We start from the raw sequence: 19,811 nt of genomic DNA, 5'->3' as shown, positions 1-19,811 counted from the left end.
AGATTTGTTATATTTCTAGATCCAGAACCCAAAAAGAGTTATAAACAGACAAAAGTGTTTATCAGTTCTTGAAGAAGCCTCTTGAAGGGGAAACTGACGTGAGGGCTTCTGACAGGACCTCCCTGAGGCTACAAGGGGCTGCCCTGGAAATCATGGGCTATTGAGAGGTGCATATTGGTTTGAATATGAAAAAGAGTGGGGTGTGCAAATAGATGCATAAGCAAAAATTTCTGGTGTTTTTAGACAGTTGAAATTGGACCCTAAGTGGATTTATTTATCAACTTTTCGAGCTTAAAGGAAAAACAGTACTAATTCTTTTTGTTGTCTTGATATGGGAGTGGCAGGGTGGTGTTTGAGGGCCTGTGATATACAGGGCAGACTAGACGATCGGGTGGTCACTTCTAGTTTGAAACTCTATGGCTTCATAAGAACAATCAGAACAAGAGAAGCCAATGCTAAATATTTTTGTTGTTACTCTCCTGCTTTCAGATTCACATCTGAAGTATAGAACAAGGAATGATTTGGCTATAACTGAAAAAGTATTAGTGATTTGGATTAAATTAGTTAAATAAAAAAAATAGGTCTCGGTTGTACTTGAATGAAGTGTGCTAAAAATCCAGCTGTTAGTTTAATAGTATCCATTGGATTTAAAGAAAACAAAATTTCCCTTCCATGTCTGTCACTTCGTCTCTGCTTGTTTAATCAAGAATGTTTAATCCATATCTGTTTTCCAGATGATTGGTGTACAAAAGGCTAACGTATGTTAGTTTTTTTTTCCTCCCAGCTGTCTTCCAAGTGCATTTGTCAACGAAAATACAATATGTAAAGACTCTGGAATATGTATTTTTTCAGGGATGAATACAAACCAGATTTTAGAAGATTTTTTATATCATAAAATTTCATAGTAATGCCATATATAGGTTCAGATAGGTGATAACAGGTTTTAATTAAATTTTTAACATACTTTTGACTCATTTTAGCTTCCTTGCCAAAGCTCCCAGCATCCTGTTCTGTGTTTTCCCTTTCTAAACTAGTGTCCCTGTACATGAGTTACTGAATGCACATACAGCATTTCTGCAGCACTCCCCAGGACTCAGTAAAATATCAGAAAAATACTGCTGTTTTGCACTTAGTGAAACTTGCTGCCCAACTACCATCTCCTGGCCTAAGCCTCACTCACTTCCTGGGATAGCATACCTGTTTCATTATGCAGGGGACTTCTGGAAAAGGGTCATCCTAAAACTACAAGCATAATAGACAACTTTATGGCACTGTAAAGGTGACACTTGATTTGCACCATCAGTCCCTTTCCACCCCCCCTTCTTTCTGCTTAATGACTTAGAGTAATAAAGGGGATGCTGGCCCACTTTGTGAGAAAAGCAAACTGGGTGCTGTGAGTACAGTACAGACCAATCTGTAACTCTGGGTATGTCTATACTACAAGCACTACAGCTCCACTACTGTGGTTCTGTAGCTCTGATGCTATAGCTAAACACTTGCTAGGGGGGACAGAAGGGGTTTTTCCATCATTGTAGTAAATCCATTGGTATCATAGGACAACAGAAGGAAGAATTCTTCCACTGGTAGCGGTGTCCACACCAGGGCTTATGCAGGCTTAACTACGTCTCTCAGGGTTGTGGATTTTTTTTTTTTTTTAGTTTTCGGTGTAGTCCAGGCCCCAGACTTTCCTCTCATGTTACCGCTCCTTCAAAGTCTTGCCTCCACCAGTCCTTGAACATTTTCTAGAGACTGTTCTGTATGCTGGCAGAGGGAGTTGCATTCCTCTCAATCTTTATGTCTGAGCATTTAGACTTCAGAAACAGTAGACCCGAAGCATTCTCCCCTCATCCTCCCATATGACAAATGGGATTAAATGCTTAACTGTGGTGATTGTCCAGTAGGGTGACCAGATATTCCGATTTTATAGGGACAGTCCCAATTTTGAGGTCTTTTTCTTATATATGCTCCTATTACTGCCCCCCCCCTCCTGTCCTGATTTTTCAGATTTGCTGTCTGGTCACCGTTTTGTCCAGGACATATATTGGCAAGGACCTTGGACTTGTTTTCACCTCCCTCATGAGTATTAAGCAGGTATCATCTGCTAAGATCATACCACTGCCGTACACCATCATTTCCTGAGTCTGCAAAGGGATGGGCATTACTAGGCTTCATTCTCTTCTTCATTTTTCTATTTCCTTAAACATTAGTATAAAGTAGAACTTCCCACTTATAACATGGGATGTCAGCATGATTTGTGTCATATAATAATAATAGTTCTCTATAATATACTTATATATTAAAATTTGAGATGATGAGATACTGTGTATATATTATTTGGGGAGAGAGAGAGAGACTGTATGTGTTTTAATGTTGAAGAGTTACATTGCTGTAAGTAGAGATGTTGTATAAAAGTACATTCACATTTTAAAAAGGATACAGTATGTTTAGGGACAAGGATATTCTTGCCCAGGAAAACATTTCTGATTGTAAGTAGAGTCAGGATGAGCTCTACCCTGACATCTGGCGGTGAATTATGGCAAGTGTGGAAAAGAATTTCAGAGGCTGATCGTGTTTGCATAGACACACCCACTCTGCCTAGCATAGCCCACTGCAGCCTAAAATGATTACTTCCACAGCTGTGGGATCCCCAATTTTTTTGTTATTTGGGCAGGAGGAATAAAGTGTTGTCACCCTGATTAAGTAAATGAGGAACTACGAAACTGTTTTATTATAAAGGGTTTCACTATCAACTAAACAGCACTTGCTAGACAAGGGACATGGGTTCCAAAACTCAGTGAATGGAGAGAGGCTGGGGACAAGTATTTGTGTCTGGTGGTGTAGGCTCCTTGTGTGAGCCAGAAGCAACAGTTCCACCTGCTTCTCTCTCCACTGTGGAATATCAGAGTTGATTTTTGATTCCCTTAAGAATCTAGATACAGGTTACTGTGCTGAACTTACTTTGGGCTAATGGTGCACTAGAACTGGGGTTCCCCTACTGTAAGCTGAAATCACTAAAGAGCTGGAATTGCTGAGCTGAAAACACTGAGTACTGTGCTAACTAGTGGGGGACCCTGAAGCTATACTGCGGAGCAGAGCAGCTGGCAGAGCGGAGTGGAGTAGTTGTGGAGCCACGGAGTGAGTGGAGCTGAGCAGTTTGTGGGGATGGCTGGAGCAGACCGTGGGACAGCTGGTGGAGCAGAGCAGCTGGCGGAGTGGAGCAGAGCAGTTTGTAGAGACGTCTAGAGGAGCAGAGTGGAGTGGCTGGTAGGGCAGAGCAGTTCGTGGAGAAGGCGGAAGCAGAACCTCACGGAGAGGCAGGGCACTTGGCCCCGGACCACGTAAGGTGCCCCTTTCTACCCAGGCAGGGGGAGGGGGACCTCTGCAGATAGACTCTCGAACTCTGGGGCTACACTGACCCGGGACGGAGACTTTTGGGTTGCGGGACTTTTGGGACTGTGGGTGATCTTTGGGTTGCTGGACTCTAGGGACATTTGGGGTATTGGACTTTGGAGTCTTGGGGTGATTTGGGGGTTGCTGGACTCAAGAGCCCAGGGAAAAGGACACGGCCCAATTTCCTGGGGTGGGTCTTTGCTCGCGGTTTGGTCTATGAACTCTAGTTAAGGTGTTTTCCCAATTTAATGCTTGTTGTTTATCTCATGTAATTAAACCTTTTCTGCTACACCGAGACTCTGTGCTTGCGAGAGGGGAAGTATTGCCTCTTCGAGGCACCTAGGGGTGCATATGTAAAATTTTCCCATGTCACTGGGTGGGGGCTCGAGCTGGTTTGCATTATGCTGTAGGGAAGGGACCCTTATGTATTGAACCTGGCCCTTGCTGCTATCAATTCGCCTTGGCAGAAGGGTTACATGATGATAATTGTATGTTATGTTGTTCAAGTCAGTCCATTCCAAAGCAAACATTTTTCTGTGGAAGTTTTAAATTGCATCTATATGGTGGTGACTTCTATGGATTTATTCCCTAAGGACTAGATTACAAAGGTACTTAGGTTAGAGTGGCACTCACGCATCCTCAAAAATTGGCCATTCTGATACTGCTAGGCATGGTGTGTCCCACCAGTCATGCAAGGTCACACCGGTGAGGGCAGGGTGCCATGCTTCTCAAAATGGCGTCGCCAGTCTGATACCAGACCCAATCACATCAGGTTTTATCTCAATACTGGATGTGGGACAAACCTTAGAAAAGTAGGAGTGTCTGGCTTAAAACCAGATAAATGGCCTGCTTGACTTAGGTGCCTAACATCCCCATCCCTCCCCTAGGGGTGAAAGTAAAATACAGCTCTTACCGTATCTTTGATAGATTTGAGCTTGGAAATGGTTCCTGATTTTGATTGTATTTTTTGTGTATTATATTATTGAAGATCGCCTCATTCAGGGAGCAGAAAAGAGCTGCCCCAGCTTTGGTCACCCTTCCTCCCCCCCACCTCCACCAAACAACCATGAGTGAAATTAACAAAGATGCCAGAAATAGCCCTGAATCCTGGTACAGACCGCTGAGTGAACAGCTAAGTTTAAACTATTCCTATGAAGGCAGTAGGCTACCCGGGGAGGCTTCTCCCTCAGCCAGTCTCCCTGTTCCCTGCTACAAGCTAGAGGGGAGCCCCTGCAGCCCTTGCTGAGTGGGAGAGTCGGGGGAACGGGGAGCCTAGCCAGGTTGGGCAACCTGGCTGGAGGAGGAAGAGGGAGAGAAACAAAAAACAAATGTGACAGTGAGTTTTCCCTTTCCAAGCTTTTATTAGCTTTGAGTTTGAACTTTTTGTTATGCTGCCAAAAGAGGTGAAAGTAAGCCAGTGCTGAATGCTCCACTGAGTTGCCAGTACACTACTGCACCTTTTTTTACCGGTGACTCTATACTGGACTGTACTGGCTTACTTTCACCTCTGCCCTCCCCTGACTTAGGGAACTAATCTGGGTTAAGATGCCTGCAGTACCAGTCTTAGGCTCCACTGCAATCCACAAAACTTTACCAAACTTTATAAAGGTCTAAACTCACTTGATGCCTACATTATAGGGTAGAAGCTCCCTTGGTGCCTTCATTTCTGCCTCTGAGTATGCACACTGTCCGGATGCTATTGTAATAGCGACAGACCCCCTCGTCGTCAGTGGGGAGGATTGAACCTGGGGCCTCTAGAGCTTAGTGCATGATCCTCTACTGCATGAGCTAAAAGCCAACTGCCTCTTAGTTAGGGCTGTAGAACAGACTCATTTTCTCTGTCTCTCTAAGTGGTCTCAGTGCCACAAGATGGGACAGAACACCACACCCAGAAGGTGTGTGGATTATACTATCTCCTACCTAATCTCCAGAGCAATCCACAGGGGAATATAGGCATTCACCTGCCTAACCTGCATGTGAGGCCTGATCCAGGAAGTGTGCTCAAAGGCCACTTACCAGACTGAGCCCCATTCAAAATCTGGCTCTAGCTGATGGTAACGGTGGGTCACCTTATAAGTGGGAATTTCATTTCCCTCTGCCCCACCAGAAAGGGGGAGAAAGGATTTGAACAAGAGTGTACCACTTTTCAGGAGAGTGCTCTAACCACAGAGACATGGGATATGCTTATGCAGGGCTCCATTAGTCTCCCTTGTTGAAGCTGTTTCACTGGGAATAAATAGAGACTGCTTGGACCAGGCAGACTGAACCCTAGGTTTTCCACTCTGAAGTGGAGCTCTAATCACCAGAATACAAAGTCCATTCTTGCTGTCTGGCCCAATGACTCTTTAAAGGGCTTGACACATGTGCCTCTCATCAGCATCTCCCACTGACTAGCTTTGGTGGCTCCCTGCCTATCATACTGGCTTATGTGAATTGCATTCTAACTCCCCTATCAACCCCATGCATTGTATAGGAAGCCTAGGCATGTAACTCAGGCCTTGTGAATCACAGTGTTGTTCCTGTTTTTTTTGTTTGTTTGTTTTTTTTAGGAGTTTGAAAATTAGGTATTGTGATACTAAGTGTTGAAACACCTAAGTTCCTTTGTGAATATAGCCCTATTTGATTTGATCAGGGTAATCTGCTATACGTGAGCAAAATACATCTCTGCCTGGTTACAGCCTTCTATGGTTTGATGTAAGATGATTTAAGTGCTGTTGGGAATAACTTAAATCTAAGCGTGGAGAGTTTCCATCCCTCAGCTCAAATACAAAAATAACTTTCCCGTCCTCATTTGTAAGGTAATGCAAGAATTTTGCTTGACTTCAGTCAATTCTAGCATTAACACTTGAGTCATACTCTATATTTGACTTGAGAAAGCAATTACATAGGTCCACAAATTTAGCTTAGATTCCCTGTACTGATAGTTTACGCTTAACATTTTCTTATGGAACTGCTTCAATAGGCAATTAAATCAGTTTTCGTAATACTGCTTCATTCCTATACCAGAGATTGTTTTCAAACAAGTTTTTTTTTCTGACATGTCTCAAAATAAGGTGTGACATTTTGATTCAGTCATAGGTGCTAAAATGAAAGAGATTCTTAAATTGCAGCCAGAAAATCAGAAGGAGGTGCCTATCTTTCTTTGTGATATGGAGTTAGGGATTCATATCTGCTCTTATTAATATTATAGTATCATAATCCACAGTCCACGGGGTTTTTACATCGTATCTTCTCATAGTACGAATATTTTCCATCTCTGATACCAAACTTTGGAGAGCTGCCAGCTAGCAATGTCTGAGATTGGCTCCTGGAATCAAATTTGAAGTAAGGGCAGTAAAAGCATTCACCCAGAGATCAGCAGATTCTGTGCTGGAAGCTCATCTCATCAATATAACTCTGGACTTTAGCAAAAAAGTGGAAAATAAAACTATTTTGGCTCTGGAGTCTCTGTTAGGCTTTCTCAGAGACTCAGTATGATCTTCAAATGGAGAGCAGTTTGGGTAGAGAGAATAGATAGATGGGCTTATGAGCTTTATGGAGTCAGGTTGATTTGTGGGTTTTTTAAGGCTATTGCATTTAATGAGTCTAGTTAGCATTCTCAAAGTTGTCATTATTAAATGCAATTCAGATGGAGAGATGTATTTGATTGCAGCTTCCATCCTCATCTGACACATTCAGGTTATGTTTACACTGAAGAGGAGGGAAAAGCCACAAAAACCCTGTGGCAGCAAATCTCAGGGCCCAAGCCAACCGCACTAGGGGACTAAAAATAGCAGTGTAGACATCTGGGCTTGGGTTTTGAGATCCACCCTCTTTGCCAGGTTTCAGAGTCTGTGCTCCAGGTTGAGTGAGAAAGTCTAAACTGCTGTTTCTAGCCCTGTAGCCTGAGCCCAAGACAACTGACCTGGGTTCTGAGACTTGGTGCTCCAGGTCTTCCCCTCACCCCAAGTGTAGACATACAGTTAGAGAACATGATCCTATTCCCATTGAAGTTAATAACAAACTTCCACTTGACATGAATGGTACAGATAGCCCAGAGTGAGGACAAACATTATAGGCAAAACAGTTTCTATAAGCTTCTAAATTAATGATGGTTGATAAGCTGCTATCATTCTGAGGCAGTCACCTATTGGTGATTGGTTAATGGTTCATAATATTTTTAGTGACCAGAAACCTAGGATATTATAACATCTAAAAATTAAAAACAAAACTAAAATGGAACATTCCTCTTATGCGTTAATCTATTTTTAAATATTTTCAGTGTTTTTTAAAATCAAATACAGTTATTGATCCCTTCTTATATATCCATTTGGAAGTAAAAAGAAAAGAACTTCCCTCAGGAAACTGGACACACTTCAAGCATATTGCACACCTTTATCATGACCTGGAATAATTAGAAGTCTTGAATGCTTCAATGCAACTGAACTGTGATCAGCCTAAGGAAGAATTTCATATTAATAATCAAGTTGCCAACAGACAGTCTTGCAAAAGGCCATTGTTCCTTTAGTTAAAATGTCATATTAAACATTGATTTATTTAATAAAAAGCTGCTTGAAACGTGGACTTCTATCCTGCCATAAGAACGCAGTTTAAATTCCTTTGTGGCTTAATCTGACTTCTTTCAACTGCATCATTTTTTTTCTTTTATTCACTAGCTCAAAAACAAGTATAGCAATGATTTAGATATAACAAGGCATTTTATGTAATTTCAAATAATATAGTATTATCATTTATCTTACCGTGCTCAAGCATAGTACTGTACAGGTAGAAAGACTTAGTCCCTGCTCCCAAAGACCTTGTAAGTTTGGTTGCAAATTAAAAGACTTTTACTAATTATTTGTCATCAACTCTCAAGTGTCTTAAGAGTTGATGACAAATGATCCTAAAATATCCTTTTTAAATATAGATTACAGCACTATGATATTATTGATGTACTTCATTTTTGCAAAAAATGGAGCAAGTCAAATATATCCAACTTTAGTTCAATTTTAGGATATTACACACTTCCTTGTGGTTAATAAATTTTAGTGTGCCATATCCTAAATTGAAGTGAAGTTGGATATGTTTAATTTGCTCCATGGGGCACATCTACACTTAAAACCCTGCATCGGCGCAGCTGCGTTGCTGTAGCACTTTAATGGAGACACTCTAAACTGACAGATTAGAGCTCTCCTCTCAGTTTAGCTAATCCACCTATGCAAGAAGTGGTAGCTATGTCAGCAGGAGAAGCTCTCCTGCCAATATAGCACTGTCTACATAGAGGGTGAAATTGGTATAACTATATCGTTCAGGGATATGGATTTTTCCGACCCCTGCATGATGTAATTATACCAATATAGGTCTGTAGTGTAGACCAGACCTTAATCCCTCTCAAGTGCACCACTTTGGGGACAGGTTTTGCTGCCTTCATTCCTCTGTAGTAGAACTATGTGGTCCTACTGCTATTAGACTAGGTCTCTTAGGTGAGGCACCTTTTTACCCCTTTCCCCATTTACCAACCGTGGTAACATGGCAGGACCAACTGGGCTTGGCACCTGTCAGTCCTTTTCATCTGAGACTCCCCGTGACCAGCAGCTGATTGAAGTGACCCTAAAAGAGCTTCTTCAAAACAACGTATTATGTATTCCCCCCAAGGTATATAGCAATCAGAGACAAGAGGTAAAAACAATAAGGGCCGGATTCACAAAACTACTTTGGTGCCCAACTACCACTTTAACTGCCTAAATCCCAGAATCAGGCTCCACTGGGATTCACAATCCCCCTGCTCACCTGCTGCTGAACCCTGTAGGTGGGCTCACAAGCCAGAGGAAAATAGGCCTTCCTCCACCTCAGTGACCTGTGAGGCCTGATCTTGTAGGTTTACTCAGAGCTTACCCACTGGATCAAGCCCTGCATGTGAGTTCATGCAAAACGGAGAACGAATTCCTTCATAACTTTTAGCTCATTGGATTGGAGAGGCTAGATCCTGGATCTCCCTCATGAGTGTTATAATCACCAGGGTTTTGTACTGCTTGTTTGCACTTTCTCTCTCTCTCCCTCTTTCTCTCTAAGATGTCCTGTGCACGATGACTATGCTGGAAGTCCAGTTCACAAGTCTGCAGACCCTGATCTTTGTCTCATTCATGGATTTATCGATGTATGCTCTTTTTGTGTCAGGATCTACGTGTAAGTGCTGGAATCTAGAAAGCTAGGATCAGTGCAGAAAAGAAACAGACTTAACGTAGTATAGACTGCGTCTTTGTTTTTTCTTTACTATTTGCTCTTTGTTTTCCTGTATTGGGACAGTCAGTTTGTAATATTTTTAATAGTAACTAGTAGCACATAAGTGTTGGCCTCTAGCTGCTGCTACTTTGAAACTCTGCAATATGTTTTGTTTATATGGTTTCAGAATCAATATAGTAATGAAATTACATTTCTGCTGTTTAGATGAATACTCAAATACTATGTGCTTAGTTAAATATAATACAATTTAAATCACAAGCACTCTGAAACATTTTACTGTCACAACTCTTTATTTTTGTGTACTGTCAGTGACAGCTTTTAGTCCTTTTTCTTCATTAGACATTCAAGGAATTTATTTTAGCATGTATTCCAGAAAAAGAAAATGAAAGATCAGCATGGCTGATTACAATTATTGTGGTGAGCAATAATTATATCTTGCCTATACTAAGATCTGTTTAGTTAAATGTAAACCTATCCCTTGCAAACAAAATTACACAAATTGATACTAGAACATCAGTGAGATTTGTAACTTCTACCGTATTTCTCAACTTTGTCGTATTTGAAGTCATGGTCCTAAGTTTGCATCAAAAGTCTCTCTGCCTCATTCTTTTTCAACAAGTTTTCTACCCCTGAAAATATTATTAGGGTTTGCATATCAATCATGTCACCTTGTGTTTGTATTTTAGTTATACTGTAGGTTACAGAGCTGTTTATAGATAAAGGGCCAAATCCCATTTACTTTTCCCAACTGAGAAGTCCCTTTGGACCATATTCTGGTTTTGGGTGAAATCCTGGTTTCAATAAATCAATGGGAGTTTTGCTACTGATTTCTATGGGGCTAGGATTTCACCCCCCATTTATATCTGGGTAGCTATGGAGTATTTCCATTGACCTCAACAGAAATAATCTATATTTACACGGATATAAATGGAATCAGAACCTGGCCCACTAACTTCAGAAGAACTACTTGCCTTAAGCACACACAACAGTAGTTATTTGTATTGTATTTGTACATTTAATTATGTAATTCATCTATAATCTTTATTCCACTTTGTTTGCCTGTACTATGCATGCTCTTTGGCAGAATGCTCAATAAAACACACAGAAGTAAAGACTGGGTTTTTTAAATTCTGTTTTTATTGTTGGGGAACACCCATGTATTGGACCTTGGGAAAAGCATATCTTCTTTATTATTAGCATAAAAGCATATCATCTTTATTATTATTATTCTTTATCTGCACGTTATTCTATATTCTTCTTTACCTGTCCGGCTACTGACCACCATCCCAAGATTTCTTCAGTGAGGATGACAAAGCATCTTGTATTCTACAGGTCTTCTGCTAATAAGTTTGATCTTGTGCGGTTCTGAGCTCCTTCAACTCCCATTAGTGCTCAGCACTTTGCAGGATTTATCTCAATTCTGTTCAAGAAACTGACTGATGATGGAGTGGATTGCCAGTGGCGGGCCAGAGGGTGGTGCTGGAACTCTCCCTCTTTCCTCTGAAGCCTATTTTAGACTGAGGAAAATCTTTTGGGTCACGGTCTATCCATTCAGATAGCCACATGAGATAATAAATGAAAAATATTGAGTTTTCAGTATATAGTGCATTCTTTATTCATTTGCTTGTTGATGTGATAGATTTACATCTTTCCAAACATCAGTAACCTTCTAAGAGATTTTCTATAACTTTTCTGCTTGATGTGTTATACTGATATGATATAGTGTGTTACAAATGTCGCTTATGACAAGCTCTGAGTGTAGGAGCAACCTTTGCCTGTTACTGCTCAGAATTTGATATCCTGTTGGACAGCATTGGTGGGGAGAGGTGGGAACTGGAGAGAAGAGGAATACTGTGGCTCTCCTGCTTCTGCAGTTTAAGCTCAGTTAATTGTTCTGAAATATTCTATCACATAGTTTCATTTATTATCTATTTCTTAAGCTGATTAGAAAGGGGGGGAATCAAACTGCTATTGGTCAAATCTTATAAGTGTAAGGATCCCCTTTCTGTCTTATTGATGGGGTTTCCATCACCTCAGTTTTCCCATCTCAACTGCAGTGGGCTTCACCTTGCAGCAGTCCCCACTGGACATGGATCCTCTAAGCATGTCACTGCTGCTTTTTCAGTTGGCTAAAGGTTCAATGACTATCTTCACTGCTTGCCTTACATGCGTATACTTAAAGTTGAGCACATGGTTAAGTGCTCTGCTGAAGAAGGATTGACTTAAGCATATGCTGAAGCTGAGTATTTATTGAAGTGCTATGCTGATCAGGAGCCTATGCACAGGATCTGAGTTTATACTCCTTAATGTGGCATTATCGTTAGGTCCAGCATGAAATACACAGTGGAGCCAGTTTAATGTTTTCAAAAGGCTTTCTGCCCTGCTCTGCAGTCAGGGAACAAACCTAGCTTCTTGAGGGAGGGAATTATTTTGGTCAATTAAAAGAGCCATACTGATTGGGGGGAATAGCTCAATGGTTTGAGCATTAGCCTACCTAAACCCAGGATTGTGAGTTCAATCCTTGGAGGGGCCACTTAAGGAATCTGGGGCAAAAATCAGCACTTGGTCCTGCCAGTGAAGGTAGGGGCTGGACTCAATGACCTTTCAGGGTCACTTCCAGCTCTGTGAGGCTAGGTATGGGCTCCAGAGAGCCAAAGGGAAAATGATTCTATAAACCACAGTCTGAATACAGCATATGCAGGGGAACCATGCAATGGGGGAGGGATCAGATAGCTCCAGGAAAGACAAGGACTCTGCTGAATGCCTCTCAGAGGTGCACCTCAGATCTCCTTCCCCACCCAAGGTTTTCTAGAGCTCACCAAGGAGACTTTTCTCCATGGCACCGAATGTGTACACAAGCTCCCTGAGCTACTTCCTGGTACATTGGCCTTCCTCCATACAATGGAACCATACTCCTTCCCAGGATGCAGAATCTTTTGTGGCTTTTTCTTGAACTTGAGGGTAATGAAAGATTTGTCCCTTGACATTGTTAGCAAAGTACAATATAACTGTGCTGTCCCAGTATGTTTCACAGTGGCTTCTAAGTCAGATGTTACATCTGTAATTCATTTCTCTCACATTGTGGTATGAGGATGTCTCTGTTAAGCTATTTCACTGCCCATCATTTTATCATAACAATTTTTAAAAAGGTTTATTGTTAACAATGAAAGCTTAACATCCTAGCAAGGTGAAGGGGCTGTTTACACTTCCCTTTTGAAATACTGTTTGGGGCTTTCTGCAGATTCAGGCAGACATTACTGCCTCTGTTTGCATTCTGGTTATACTTGGAAAATTTTCTTTAGAATCCTAATGGCTAGAAACATTTTTGATATAAACTGAAAACATATTCTGGAGAGAATTCTGTGGAAGAGGTAGATTCTGTAGATGATTATGTAGCCATGGAATACACTGGCTTCCCTTGGCCAGGGCTCCCACACACATTCACATTTATTGCATACATTCATGCTAGTCAAACCTGTATTTGTACGTGCAAATAGACATTTATGCATATGAACATGGCTCCTTCAGTTGATGCCCACAAAGATTTTTACAGTTGCAGTTTCAGAAGGTAGTTTTGAAATGTTGTCCATTGACACAGAAAAGCACTCATCCATCAATAGCTTATTAAAACAAGTCTCCTGAACCAAAAACAATAGTGTCTCTTGATTGGTGTAGATGTCAGAAAATGTGATTATCCCAAGAGACCCTTTGACTTTACTAAAGCCTAGGCATAGTAGAAGAACTGAATAAACTTGAATAGGGTTCGATGTCTTACAGATGCTTACAATAGCATCCTACTAAAACTAATGTGTGTGAGACATCCCCAGTACATCTAGCTTCACCAAGATGGTCTGGTGGCTATCTAGCAGGTACTAATTAAATACGGATGCTCCCCGACTTATGCAAGCATTCCATTCCGGAACACCTTGCGTAACTCGAATTTTGCATAAGTCGGAAAAGTATACCCAACCATTATGCCAAAAAAAACCCCATTTCTAGCTTACAGAACTTTTTCCATAAGTGCAGATTTGTGTAAGTTGGGTTTGCGTAACCCAGGGGGCATCTGTACTTCAATCTCACAGCTCACAAGCCTGATTATACCTTCCTTCGCTCATGCTGGAATTGGAAATATAGTACCCAATATTGACTATTTACTTCTAAGCAGTAACCTCTTGATCAAGGGTTCTCAAACTTCATTGCACCGCAACCCCCTTCTGGCAACAAAAATTACTACATGTCCCGGAAGAGAGGACTGAAGGCTGAGCCCTGCCACCCTGCTGGGTCTCTGCTTCCCATCAGTGCTTTGGACAGGATTAGGTTCTTGTAAAGGATTGTGACCTAGGCTTGCTCTTGCTAAGCCAGCACCCTCCCTGGTGGAACTCTGCCTGAAACCTTCTCATGGAGTCCTGGGAAGGTCACTTCCAGCGAGGTCAGTTGTTGAAGGATTTTTTATTATTATTGCAAGTCTCCTCAAGAAAACAAGATCAAAACTTCCCCAAGTCTGTCCCTTCCCTCCATAAGTTCCTCAACCCAAAAGTTCCTGATTCTTACCTTGGAGCCTTTGTGATAACAGGATTTCCCACAGCCTCTGTTCTGTCCATTTTGTTTCTGGGAGCTGTTCTTCCCATCAGTAGCTCCAACATCTGGCAGGCATTGCAGCTCACTCTTTCTCCATTTCTTGCTCCTCTTTTTATGAGGATCAGCCCGGTGCAGTGTGTGGAACTAATCAGCCAGCCAGCCGCTGTCCTCTGACCCCAGAGGAATGGTACCCCTCGTACGTTCATAGCCCTGTATTATGTACTTCAGTACTAAACTAGTATTACTACTGATACTCAGAAGAATGAGGTTAAAATGAGAGAGAGGCAATGAATCAGCTTTGAACATTTAGCAGTATCTGAAAATGTTCCATTGCTAATGTCAGTGACAGTAAATCCCTCCCTAGTCCCAAGTTCTGTTGTTTTCTTTTCAGGAGCGTAATTAGCTGCCCAGTGCTCCCATAAAAGTCTACTTAATGTGTATAATCGGTAAAGGGAAAATCACTGGGGAGTAGTAAAATGTCAGCACTAAGGACGCAATACTGCAACATCTTGTGCATCCTTAGCTCCTGTTGAAGTCAATGGGAACTGAGAACATGTAGTACTTTGGAGGAAGCGCTTAGCACTTTTAGGATCAGGCATTAAGAGATTTGCAACAAGTAGAGTGTGGATGGAGAAAAATATGGCAGTCTGAAAGCTGAGAACTTTTTTCCAGTATTTCCAGCATAACCTCAAACTCTCCTTCAAATGAGAGTGTTTATATTGATTTGGAAAATTTCCTGCTTAGTTACCATGCACATAAAATCTTTAAATCTAAATATTAGTCAAATATACTTCCATAGTGTTTTTAATTAAAGCATCATTTCGGTGCTTTCATAATTTCAAAATGGACAGTAATAATCAGCTTCCTATTCAGGGATTGTAATAAATGTTTAATGGTAGGTTTAGCAATGTGCTGGTTTTGTCCTAATTGAAACTGTCACATTCAATCTAAGCCTTTAAAATAACAGTATCAAAATTATTGGTGGCAGAGAACACCGGAAGCAAGAACTACAACTGTGATGTATTTCTCCAGATACAGTTAGTTAATCTGTAACAGGCTCTGGAGAGAGGCTTGTTTAATCATCTGTCCTATATCTCCTTAATTCTGTTTAATGTCAATATTCTTCATAGCATTACAAAGTCAGTTTTAAAACTGTGTATAAAAATTGGATAGCAGCTCCAAATTACTTCTTTTCCACTTATCTTTATTTTATTTCAGTATTGGTGTGTTAACAGATGTTGTAAGCCTTTCATGTCAATGTTATAGCATCTTTGTCTGCACATTTTTACATTAAACTATAAGCAGCATTGCATTTCTTGTTAGTGAGATTTGTGTATAAATTAGAAGTATCCTCTGGGAACAAAAATGCTACTATTTCATCTCAGTGTCCTTCATCAGGATTAGGATGAAACAACAACAGATTCATCTGCAACATTGGTTGTTCCATTGCCAAATGGGAAAAAATTTACTTTAAAAATGTGTCTGGATATTTAGTTTATAATTCAATCTAATGATTTTCACACTTCCTATGATTATATAAGAATTAGAGACAACTGGAAGTATAATAACTTTCCTTTCCCCACAGTATTTATTTGCTTCTAATAACAACTTATAAGAAGATATGTTTACAAACAAAGGACTGATAGGCATTTCCCTGAGTAAAAACAGAGTAGAAACAGAGCATGGGTTTGAGGATTTAGCTGCAAATAAATATTGAATGACTTTTTTCTTTCAATATGTAATCCTGTCAATACTGCGGGCATTTAAAACACACCATTAAAACATTGCTTGGTACTATTCAATAAGACACAGTGTGTGGGAATCAAAGAATGCATGTACATTAATCAAAGAAAACACAGTGTAACGAGTGATGTTACATTCAACTCTGATTAAAACAAATATTCTGTTAATGTGGTACAGAAAGATTTTGGCAGCTGGAAGGAGAAACACACTTAGTTCAAACATCCTCCCTTGGCTTTCATTGCCTTCCTTAACCTCTTTGCTGTTGGTCCTTTCTAACATTTTATTGACGCACTAATGTCCCCAATATATTTAGTAGTATGGAATGTATTGTACATTCAACCTGGGACATAAGTAAAAAGTTAGTTGCAAAAGCAGGCATGAAAGTTGCATTCTGCATGAGGTCTTGGAATGAATGATGTTCATGAGGGATTATGAGATTTCAAAATTTGATTTTGTTTTGAATTTAAATGAAACCTAAATACTTCAAAATTCTCCATAAAGAAAAGTTTGGGGGAAAATTTGTTTCCAATCAAAACATTTCATTTTGACAATATCAAAACAATGTTCATTTTGACATTTTTGTCTTCTATTATAATAGTATAACAAATTTAAAAATTCTAAAATAAAAATCATTTCAAAACAAAAAATTGAAATGTTTCATTCCAAAAATGTCAAAATGGGATGTTCTGACATTGGCTCAGCTTTTCTCTCCAAACTGCAATGTGCTTTTAATCACATAGTTTTTATAAAAACTAAGTTTTAAAAGTGCAAAGGATAAAAATGAAATTCTCTCCAGATGGAAATGAAATCTTCAGAGAGACAGACATGAAAACAAACAATCCTCCTCAGCATATTCAGTGCAGTCATAAACATACACAGACACACATGCAAAACTTTTAATGGGATACCAAATGGGCAGGAAAGTTGTCACAACTGGCCATGGATAAATATGGTCTAATATGTTCATTGTTCTTGTTGTTCAATTTCCAGAAGGGTCAGCAGAAACGTATCACCGAAGAAAGAATCCACAATGGAAAAAACAGCTCAGAGTTGCTTCTTACTGATTATGCTTCTAATCGTAAGTAAAAGAAAAATGAACTGCTTCTGACACCTGACAAAAGAAAACCAGTAGAAATGTTCTGAAATCTAATACAAGTCTACACTATTACTGTTGTACACAGAGAACAAGAAATGAGTGTCCAACTGATAAAAACTTTAAACAAGAATAATAAGCTACTGACAGAAGAAATCTCTCAGAAATATGGCATGCCCTAAGATCAGTGTTTCTTGATGATATAGAGAGGAAAGAGTGAGGATAGGGTAGTACACATGCCTTTTCATTTCCACATTTTATTATCTGTGAAATACCTATGAGACAGAAAACTCATAGTTTTGGAACTGTACAATAACATCTGGGTCAGTTGTTATAAATGTAGACACTATATAATGTGTATTTTAACTTTTAAAAGCTACTTCACCTTAGTTAACCTGCATTTAGAAAGACAATTGAGTCTGAACATTTTCAGTCTAAATGCTAGTTATTCAATTTAAATTATATTTTCAGCTATTTCATCTCAATGATATTGTATCACATATCTTGTCCCATTACAGTATATGAAATGTGACTGAGTTAATGTTACTTCAGAAACTTCAACTTTTGAACATCCTGATCTGTGTATCCATAACATATTTATTTACATTTAATTATAATATGGTGCACTTGACTATGCATTCTAAATATGCAGTATGAATAGTGTTGATGTCTATGCTATAAAGTACCTGTGACACCGATTAAATTCCTTCTCTGGACTTCACTTGAGACTCAAATTATAAATAATTGTCCTGAACCAGAATTAATTTAGGCAATCAGAGTATGAGGATGCTGAACAGTGATTCAATGAATGTAAGATCAGCCTGCATTCTGAATGAATACTGCTACAGGAACTAACTTTCCATCTGCCTACATGGCTGCCTCCACTACTGACCCACGCCCTGTCCTCTCACCCTAACCAGCTCCTCATAGCTAGGCATGGACCTCCTTGTCCCTGAAGAAGGTTTATATGCCCACCCACCCCAATAAGCAATTTTTTAAAATTTGTTTTAGCTGCCCCTCCCCATCTGCTCTTTCAATTTCCCCCTCTCTAGTCCTTTTAATCCTTTTTTCCTAATCTCATCACTCTTCTTCCACCCCCATCTCTATGCCACTCCCTTCTCTGCCTTAACAGATGACTGAGGAGCACATATATGAAATTCCCCATCAGCTCCCTTGCATTGCAGCTATGAATTGTGCAGGTAGGACCAGACCATGTGTTCAGCACAGTTTAGAGACATTGCTCGGGACATGGCCTGATGACAGTTTCCAAAGAACCTCTTCTTCCCTGATCCATCTATGGTGTCATGTCCCTCAGAAGCCCTTCTGCCCCTTGCTTGCTTCGAGGATTTGAAAAAGCATTGTGTGTTCCTCTCTGTGGCTGGCCAGCTTTGTTGGCCAATTAGAAAGGAGGAAGGAGTCCATCCCTCACCCCCTTTTGGAGTGACTTGCAAACTGATGCCAGCAGCATGTGTACAGGCTGCAGTGTTAACCATGCCCTCTAAAAGGTGCCCTCTAAATGCTCTCACCTGAGCCTTCCCTGTATTCCTGTGCGGGCTCAGCTACAAAGTGTTCAGTAATCATCAAGTGATTCTGCTCCAGGTTAAGGCTACACAGTGAATTTAGATCCAATGAGACCAATGTTGTATTTTACACAAATGTCTTTTGATTATTAAAATCCTTGACAAAGGGTCATTAAATCCAAACCTTTCACATAGCCGTTACACCTTGATGACTACATTGTACATGGAAGGTCTGAACTGTGTCAAATTCTGAAAAGTTCATGTACTCTTGAAATATTTTTCATTTTAAAAACAAGGAAAACAAATTCATCATGGGTAAAGCAGTGTGACAGAATCAAAAGCAGACTGTAATTGTGATATATTATGGAAAAATTATATACTGATATATTATGGAAAAATTATATAATGGTGAGAAATTTCTGCAATTCTGTTAGTGAGACATTTGCCATTTCAATGATGATACCCTTCATTTGGTACTCTTTCATTACTACAGCCTTCACAATTTTCAATACAATTTATTTATGTCTGGTGGCAATCAAGCCCTGGCCTCCATCAGGGTTTTGTGAGTCAACCACCTAAGCAACCATCTCCCTAAAATTTCTAAAACCCATGTCTGGGCATTGGGCTAACAAGCTGTACAGTGACTGCAGAAGAAGGGGGTTTTAGGCCCCTTCTGCCAATCGCCCAGTCAACTGCTGTTCCAAAATCTGGGCCAGGTAGGGATTCATCCCTCTGATGGACTGGTTGTTTTGTTCAAGACAAACTCACTTAGCATCCTGTGTGTTTCTGAGTTTGAGAATAAAACTCCTTCATCTGTTCATGGGGGAGAGGGAAGTCAGAAGCCCAGACACGTCCCCTAGCTGCCTAAAAATATTTTCAACTGTGTATTTCTGGTCATCCAGCTATGTCCTATCCTTACGTCCTCTAGGCAGCTCCCCACAGCTGGCTGAGCAGGACCCTGACTTTCTGTTGCTTCGGGGAAAGTACATGTGAAATGCAAATTCTAGCCCCTCCTGGAAAGCCATGAAGCTCGTCTGACCATTCCCCATAAACCAAGGCAGTCAGTGGGTCACCATAGGATATGGGGAATTATTAGTTAAATTGGAAAAGATGGGGATGAATATGAAAGTTGTAAGGTGGATAAGGAACTGGTTAAAGGGGAGACTACAACGGGTCATACTGAAAGGTGAACTGTCAGGCTGGAAGGAGGTTACTAGTGGAGTTCCTCAGGGATCGGTTTTGGGACTAATCTTATTTAATCTTTT

General features: G+C 40.3%; 1 protein-coding gene across 1 annotated transcript in view; it reads left to right on the top strand.

Annotated features, from left to right (window-relative positions):
• The window catches only part of CALCR (calcitonin receptor), a 206,028-nt gene that overhangs the window by 83,331 nt on the left and 102,886 nt on the right, over window positions 1-19,811 (top strand). The window contains exon 2 of the mRNA XM_032785377.2: window positions 16,924-17,011. Within this exon, the coding sequence (XP_032641268.1) occupies window positions 16,924-17,011 (88 nt within the window). The remainder of the gene's footprint in view (window positions 1-16,923; window positions 17,012-19,811) is intronic.

This window comes from Chelonoidis abingdonii, chromosome 2, assembly GCF_003597395.2.
Source record: "Chelonoidis abingdonii isolate Lonesome George chromosome 2, CheloAbing_2.0, whole genome shotgun sequence".
Lineage (NCBI taxonomy): Eukaryota > Metazoa > Chordata > Testudines > Testudinidae > Chelonoidis > Chelonoidis abingdonii.
The sequence above is the reverse complement of the archived record's forward strand: the minus strand, read 5'-3'. Positions and strand labels throughout refer to the sequence as shown.